General features: G+C 48.4%; 2 protein-coding genes across 2 annotated transcripts; both read right to left on the reverse strand.

Annotated features, from left to right (window-relative positions):
- Nucleotides 1-5462: 5462 nt before the first annotated feature.
- On the reverse strand, nt 5463-6313 carry EV420DRAFT_614122 (uncharacterized protein). Its single transcript, XM_060482792.1, has 5 exons — nt 5973-6313; nt 5881-5922; nt 5673-5831; nt 5599-5623; nt 5463-5541 (listed from the first exon to the last, which is right to left on the reverse strand). Coding segments are annotated over exons 1-5 (384 nt in total). The 5' UTR covers nt 6130-6313; the 3' UTR covers nt 5463-5540.
- Nucleotides 6314-7651: 1338 nt separating this feature from the next.
- Nucleotides 7652-8242, reverse strand: EV420DRAFT_1645192 (uncharacterized protein; the record flags this gene model as incomplete). Its single annotated transcript, XM_060477747.1, has 1 exon — nt 7652-8242. The coding sequence occupies one exon, from the start codon at nt 8240-8242 to the stop codon at nt 7652-7654; it is 591 nt and encodes a 196-aa protein (XP_060328366.1).
- Between the last annotated feature and the right edge of the window lie 201 nt (nt 8243-8443).

Here is an 8443-nt window from a genome sequence, read left to right on the forward strand (position 1 = left end):
ATGATTACCCCAAGGTACTCGGTTTCTAGCACCTTGAATTCGCATTTTTCCGCTTTTAGGAAAAGGTTGTTGGCTCGGAGAATGGCCAGGACTTCTCGTACGACCTTGTGATGTCTGTCCTTGTCCTTGGTGCAGATCAGGATGTCATCTAAGTACACTGTGATGTCCCCACATGCGATCTGCTCCTTGAACAAGTCGTTCATCATCCATTGGAAGGTGGCTGGTGAGTTGGTGAGTCCAAAGAACATAACCATGGGCTCGAAAAGTCCTCTGTTTGTTCTGAACGCTGCCTTCCACTCATCTCCTCCCTTGATTCGTACATTATTGTATCCCCATCTTACGTCCAGTTTGGTGAAGTATTTGGCATCTTTGAGTTGGTCCATTAGCTCCCCGATGAGTGGGAGGGGATAACGGTTTTTGATGGTCATCTCGTTCAGTTTGCGGTAGTCTTGTACCGGTCGGAGCTTTCCATCCTTCTTTTTGACGAAAAAGAATGGTGATGCCATAGGAGATTTCGAAGGTCTGATCCTTCCTGATTCTAGATTTTCATCAAGGAACTTATCCAGTTCCTCTTGTTCTGCCAGGTTAAGGGGGTAGACCTTACAGTCCAGGCTTGCATTGGCATTGGGAATGAGTTCGATGGCATGGTCCCATGGCTTTCATGGTGGTAACGCATCAAAGTTTTCTTTTGCGAATACGTCTTGATATTTCCGATAGGGTTCCGGTACTATCTCCTCAAACGTTTTTGCTTCCTTTGACCGATTAGCTTGGGTGGCTAATTCGTTTGCCTTGCTCCCCATGGCGCGAACGTGGAACGCTTCTTCGAAATCAATGACCAGAATGGTGTCTCCTTCTTCCACTTCCGTTCCCCAGTTTTGTTCTGGATCTTCATCTGGGAGAAGGAAGGGTACCTTTCGGCATGAGCAGCGTACCAAGGATACGGCCCCTGTTTTCCAGTCAATGATTGGGTTGTGTCGTTTAAGCCAATCGTGTCCTAGGAACATGGGTACGTTTCCTAGGTCTATGATGGCAAGATCGATTTTCTCGTGATGGTCTCCGATCGTCATTCGGAGTTCTACTACCTCCTCTATGTCTCCTCCTTTGTTTCGGCTGCCATCGGCGTTGTAGACCGCTTGGGCTTTAGCGAGTTTTACCATGTTAAGCTGATGTTCTTGTACGAATGATCAGTTTATGCAGCTCCCAGTGCACCCGCTATCTACCAAGGCATCTATGGCTCGTACTTGGCTTGTGTCCAGGGTTTCGATTTGTACCCAGATATTGATGCTTCTTCCTCTTCCTCCTCGAATATACTGTGGTGGTATGTGTAGATCCTCCATGTTTTGCAAACATTGCTCCCGCTGCTTGTAGGTCTCTTGGGAGGAACCGATGAGGTCCAGTACCAGGTCCTCGTCTACCTCTATTAGGCATCTTGGGTGTACCCACATGCGAAGCGTGGTGAGCCTTCCTTCCATGGTCTTTTCTTGTCTCATCTTCCGTCTCACCCACTCGGCGCTGTGGGGTTTGAGCCATCCTTTGTCCCATTTGTCATTGTAATATTCCTCTTCTAGTTCCATTACCTTGTAGTCTTCCGGGTACTCCTCGGTGTGTTCCACCGGGTCTTCCCCTCGTGCCTTGAGGCTTTGTTGATAACTGTAATCATCTTCCTCATCGGGCACTTCTTCGAGAGAAACGGTCTTTTTATTACAAATAGGGGGTGCACATAATGGTCCCACTGACCCACCCACCGGGGAACACGAGCCCCCAGTGCCATTATATGTTAGCGATGAAGGTGGAAGACGCACCGTTATAGGAAGTGAAAGGATGGGGTCCCCGTTCGTCTGGACTGTTCTTTGTGGGGCAGTGGTTTTGTTGCTGGGGATTCGCGTTCCCTCTTGCGGCTCCGTTCTATGATGGGGGCAGCCAGTCACTTGTGGCTGGCGCGTACATTCTGCCCCCGAGTGGGGTTCTTCACTGCTCGCCTTGGGCTCGGCCGCTCTTCCTCTGTTCCCCGTGCCGTCATCTGCCCCCGACGGAGTGAGGTTGATCCCGAGTATCCCGCTGCCTTTCGCAGCGCCAGCCGCTTGTGCTTTCGCACCGGTGGCCAAGGATCTTGAGTGGGGTTCTTCTTCGAGCATGGTGGTAATCCCCTGTACACCGTTCTTTTTATGCGACTGAGTAATTTCATTTGTGAATGCGTGAAAATGTGTTCATTGCCTTGAGTTACTACATGCAGTACGTTAGTCCGACCTGCGGGGTTCTGTGACGCACCACTAGATGAAATTAAGTCCTTAGCCGGCGCGCATTTGTCGCTTATGCTGCCGGCTCGTCTTTTACCTCCTCGATCTTCGATGTGGAGGCTTCTCCTTCTTCATCCTTCAGTACTTGCTGGTACATTGTGCGGATCTGGGCTCTGGAGAACTTTGGCTGGTGCTTGACCAACCACGTGCTTTCGTCCTTGGGGCATTTGTTGTCTTGCTTCCGATGTCCCTTGTGACCGCAGCGGAAGCATCGCCCTTCCTTCCGCAGTCGGTCTATTTCCATCGGCTGTCCCTGTCCTCCGTATGTGGTTCCTGTGCCTGTCTTCTTATCACCTTGGGAATTTCCCGAGTTCCCCGTTTTTCCTTTGTTTTGCTGACCCTGTGCATTTTGGCTTCTGCCCGCCTCTTCTGCTAGTCCGACTCGGTAATTGTAGTCCATTTGTTCGACTCGGAACTTCCACTCCACATATGTACGTGGGAGTGCAGTCCCCATAGCATGTATGGCGGTTTTCACATTTTTCCGAATGGCCGGTTTGAGGATTTCGATCATATATTCCTCATTGTGGCGCTTTCCGGATTCCTTGGCTAGTCGTTCGAAGTCCCGGAAGAACTCTTTTGCGGATTTGTAGGTGTTTTGTCGTATACGTTTGAACTCTTGTAACTTGAGTTCTACTTCTGCATCAGTCCGGAACTGATCTTCTATAATTTGTCTGAACGTCTGCCAGGTTGGGTATCGCAGGTATTCACATGTTTCATCATAGTATTCGTCCCTGGCGTGATTCCACCAATGTAAGGCCTTTTCCGCGAGTCGGAACGTGCAGAATACAACCCTGTTTGGGCTCTGTCCATGTGCGTTCATGGTGAATTGTTGTGGAAACACCTGGAAGTAGTCTTCGCATTGGTTAAGAAATCGGTCCATGTCACTTGATTCCCCTTTGAACTTCTCAGGGGGTTCCGCAAGTTGCGGTTTCACCTGTCCCCATGGGTTCGTGTTGGCCACACTGACTATGAACGGTGGTGGCATGTTCGGTGGTTGTATGGGGTCCGTGGGAATAGGAATGGCTGCGGGTCATGGTAGTGATCGTAGCGCAGGGTTGTGATGTGGGGATAGGGGTCCTTGCAGTGCAGGCACTGGGACTACAGGTACTGGTACCGGTGCTGCTGCGTTTCCGCTTCCTGGCGTTCCTGCTGCGGCAAATAGCCTGCTTGGGTCGATATACCTGGTTCGTTTGAGGATGGAGAGGTGGCTTAGATCCACCGTTTCTCCGCTGGATGTTTCTGAGGGTTCTGGTACCACGTACCATTCCCCTGGTTCTACGTAGTCGTCCGGATGTATTCGGTTCCACAGAATATTCATATGGAAGATTGTTTCCCGATAAAGCACATGGCTTCTGATTGGTGAATCCTTCTCCTTCTGGAAATACCTGCCCTGAGGCGACCCGTTCCACGAGATTTCTCGTGGCAACTTCTTTTCCGTCCAATGTAGCATTTCCAAATACGTCATATTGATTATCTCGACCTCAGTAGGTTCCCGAGCTAGATCCTTCCACGAATTCCGGGATGACATCTTCGTCTCCATACTCCCCTGCCCGGTGTAGCTGCTCCAAATCGAGGGTGGCGCAGTTCCAGGGTTCTCGTAAATTTCTCCTTCTTCTAAGTCCGATTGGTCAGACTCGCTCGAAAGGCTCTTGGCTTCCTGTAACGATTCGGTTCCAATTTCTGATGATACAGGCCCACTCGTTGACCCTGAGAATGACCTGGTCAAAGTCGGGTCTTCGGGGTCAGTCCCATACCCAGGGTGCAATGTAGGGGATGGGGGCCGCGAGTGGATGCTCGGGTGTGAGCGGGTAGATGGCATAGGGGACGACTGAGGAAGGGGGTTCGATGCCTTCGTACATGAGCCAGGCATCGGCATGGTCCTGTACTTGTCGGCATACATCGCAGCTGGTGTCGGCATCGTACATGGGCTCGCATTGGTCAAGCTCGGTAGTTGCTTCCCTGGCCCTATCATTGAGGATGATTGGGGTGTTGGGACGCGTGATGAGTTGGAGGTAGCTTCCTTCGTCATCTGAGGAGTCATCGCGGGCATAGTAGTAGCCCCACGTTTCTCCTCTGGAGTCCAGCCTTGGAGGGGACCAGTCGTTGCGCGGGCTTGGGAGCTCGCTGCTGCTGTGGTCTTCCTCTGTATCGCTGCCTTCCTCATCTGAACCGCTTCCAGTTCCATCTTCAGTCATTCTTCTTTCTCCCAAATGATATCTAAGCCCTCTTTGATAGAGGCACTGTCCGTCTGAATCATATCCAGGGTTGGCAGCTGAGTTTTCAGTTGAAGTGGGGGAAGGAGCGTCCCAGGGGTTACTTCCTTCGCTTTCCCCTTCACTTTCTTCTTCGGTAATGGGAGAGAGAACACGCTGGTCCATCCCTTGTTCGTAGATTCCCCGCTCCTCTTCTTCTTCAACGACTGGGCCTCTTTGTGTGAGCCATCCTTCCATTTTGGAGTCGGAGTCTGAGTCGGAGTCTTCTGTGATCCACTCGTTGTTGGTGATGAATATGAAGTGGATGATTGGCTCTGGCCTGTCATCAACGTATTCGGGAGGGGGTGTGTCCTATCGTCTAACCTCCTTGTTGGGGGTTTTGACAGGGATAGTTTCTTCGGAGACTGGCTCCTGGTTTCGTCGGTGTTCATATCCATATAGGAATGCGAGATAGGCTATGGCAATAAAGCCTTGGAGTCCAAAGAGGTCGGTGAGGTACTGTTCGATGGGGTTCATTCGTTACTGTTCGTCAACGTGGTTGTTGATGAAGAGTAAGAAAGTCTCGAACTAATTGTTAGCGACCGATTTCACAAACAAGATCAAACAACTAAGCATGACTCGCACTTCGGTCAGGCGCTTTGTGTTGTCTGCAGGTTTGCATTAAGGGAGCTATCGCTTAGTGGAGCGAGAGTGAGTTCAGACTAAGTTATTGGGTGAATAAACTTTAGTTCGAGACTGAGGTTTAAGACCTGCAGTCGAGCTACTTAAATACAGTTTGGGTTGTGCTAAATATACTACAAGTGTCTGCAACGGTGCGGTGAACACACTGAACCCACATGGTAGGATGCGATCAAGTCCGGAGAGTTAGCATAGCAGGATTACGAAAGAGCCGATAAGATAAGATAGAGCACGAAATCGTAATAGAAAGAGTAGATGAGACCAGATGCCATACCGATTGCGGAAGCCAGGGAAAACATTGGAAGGAGAATAACAAGCCAGCATCGTCCCCAAACCATCCAGCAGCACCAAATCTAGAATCGAAACAACGGTAAGCTGATGTAGGCAATCTCTGGTGGGATTGCACACACCATATATATGTCTGCGAGAATGGTACTACTGGAGGCTGTGATGCTCATTTCCCAGTAGATTGCTTATGTTGCACCAACAAGATTCAGATATACGGTCCAAAAACTGTGTCCATCATTGATGAATGCAGAGTGTGTAAGTGACCAACTGGCACCAAAATTGATAGTAATCAGAGTATAGAGAAGCATGATAATGGCGACCATAGCCCGTCGAATTGGCCAGGACTTGTTAATGACTGCAAGTTACTTCAGCTAGATGTCATAGTGGAGATGCTCCTAGCTCACATATATTCCACAGGGTAACAGCAAGAATGCCAGTGTAGATGCCTGTTTTCAGTTAACACCTGTGTGTCAAGGTACTAAACATCGTTACCCACCATGCAATAGCGTGTAGAGGATTCTGGAGTTCAGATTAGTGTCGAGAAATTGAAACATGTAGATTTTGTCATCATTGGTAAGATCTGATGAAATATCGACCTGAATCACCATGGGGGGAGCAAAAGTAACGAAGTAGGTGGCTGATGAGAATAACATACCATGCTCCCATTTTTAAAGCATATAGATGGCACTAGAAGCCCATCAAGGGCTGGAAAAGATGATTACTATCATCTTCAGTTCTATGACAACATCAAAACGAGAAATTTTCCTTTGAACTCCTTAGAAGTTTTCCAAGACTTTATCATAACTGCAAGGTCGACGGCGTATAAGGGATCAACAACGAGGCGATGTTGGCGCAAGAACTGAGGCCACTTAATGAGCAATCATGTACTTCGACAGTTTGAACACATCTCAGAACAGAGCTGCAACTCGAGGTACAATATTGCCAGGAAAGGTCCTATGCAGTAAGGAAACTGGTGATGCAAACTGTGAGCTTCTCAGATATATGTTCTGTTGAATCAGGTAAGAAGCTGCGTCTCAGAAGAGAATCAAGGCAACCATCCAATGCAATCTCAGCACAGATGTGGACTTGGACTTGATCCTTCATGTCATGAACCTGGAGATTGCTGTGAACTTGACAGAAATGTTTCAAGGAACTTTGATATTACTCACGACCATTACACTCTGACAGATCCCGGAAAAAGATTTGGCAAGAGTACCGACTCTCGCTAGTTATACAGAGATGATATCCTGGAGCAAGGTCACATATGATGGGAGAAAGTTTACCCTGAATGGGTACATTTATCAGAAAAGTGGGGAAAGGGAATACAGCACATACTCCATGATGAGCTTGATGAATTTCTTGTCCAGGGGCAGATTTCTTCCCAGCACTCAGTAAATCTTTGAACACAGCACATTGTACAATGTCTCAGAGCCAGCCCATCTTTATTTGCATCAATATTTCTTCATTAATCAACACTTGGACACTGGGACAAGCAAAATTAGCGGTGGTATGCAGTTCCATGCTGAGAGAATAGACTACTGAGTCATAAGAAGCAGACATCTATATGGAGACCAATGTTGATATGGGGCGACCCCTTAGCGGGAAGCAGTCAAATCAAGATACACAGAAAAGTGTCCTGGCACCTCGAACGACCGGAAAAGATGCCTGCTTGCTGATCAATGACAAAGACAAGTCTTCATGGATGGGCTCATTATTCCAGCGACCATAAAACCTGGGAGAGCGCACCATGACCACCTGCAACATCATTGAGGTGAAGCAGGAAATTTGTCGTTGTAAGTGATAAGTACTAATAATTCCCTAGAGGCAGACTAGATGACGTGTCAAAATGGCAATTATGGTCCAGGTGTTATCAACCAACTAATCGTCGACTTAGATCATGCTAGGATCACCACTCACACTTCGGTGGATGAAACTCTAGCAAGTCAAAGGCGAGGTCAAAGTTGAATGAGGGCACGTAGTCACAAAGAACGGAGTTTGAGTTGGGTAGATTAAACCTTAGCCAAAGCTGGGGTTTAGGCCAGCTGAGGCTCTACTTAAATACACGTTGGGTATGCTATAAATAGTACTGTGGGAAATGATCCGTAGGGATCGCATATGCGTAATCCTGCTGAGTAAAACAAAGAAAAATGAATAAATCGTAACATTACCCCCTCTCTAAGACTCGTTCGTCCCGAATGAGTTATTGGACTCCCACTCCTCGTCGTCCGAAGCGTGAGATGCGGAATAAAATGACGGTATATCGTCCGTGTTGTTGTTGTTCTCTTCATCCGTGTTCCAATTTTCAGTGACTTGCTGGAGTAAGTCAACGTCGGACCCTTCATCATCCAGTGGGTCAAATTCTCGACGTGGACGAGGCGGTGTGGGTATCCCCCTTTCACTGGGGTGATCCCTAGAGTATTGGTGGTTTTCCCTTTGTAAGGCTCTGTCCATTGAATGCGCAATTTCGACCACCAACCGAAGAAAGGAGGAGGTGACCAAAATAGGTCCGTTCGCTCTTCCTGCATCAGATGCGTCTGCCTCCCCTACTGCATTGAGTTCTTCCGAGTGAGCGGGTGCCGAGCATTGGGAAGAGAACACAGTTTCTATATCCATGACACAGGGCATGTCGGGTTCGTGATATTTGGACGAGTTGTTGGGGGGTATCTTGTCGTCCCTCCCAACTGTTTTTCCTTTGTCGTTGACTTCCCATAGGATCTTCTGTATCCGCGTCTCATAGTCATTTACAAGCTCCTCTGCATTGGCCATATCCGAACGTTTTACCCAAGAGTTCTCTTCTGACGGGTATCCTTTCCATTTCACCAGGTATTCAGTTATAGTTCGACGGGTTCTTCCCTGCCCGATAACTCAGTCTCGTTGCACGATCTCCTCAATTTCATATTCTTCTTCGTCATTGATCAACTCAGGAGGTGGTCTTTCTGGATGGGGTTGATTGGGGAATTCAGGAGC

Source organism: Desarmillaria tabescens (genome assembly GCF_030435595.1).
Source record: "Desarmillaria tabescens strain CCBAS 213 chromosome Unknown EV420scaffold_28, whole genome shotgun sequence".
NCBI lineage: Eukaryota > Fungi > Basidiomycota > Agaricomycetes > Agaricales > Physalacriaceae > Desarmillaria > Desarmillaria tabescens.

Coding starts and splice junctions, on each gene's coding strand:
- EV420DRAFT_614122 (XM_060482792.1), bottom strand. CDS start 6,129: ATGTTATTCTCATCAGCCACCTACTTCGTTACTTTTGCTCCCCCCATG. Junction 5,923..5,972: donor CCTCTACACGCTATTGCATG/GTGGGTAACGAT, acceptor AACTGAAAACAG/GCATCTACACTGGCATTCTT. Junction 5,832..5,880: donor TGTTACCCTGTGGAATATAT/GTGAGCTAGGAG, acceptor AGTAACTTGCAG/TCATTAACAAGTCCTGGCCA.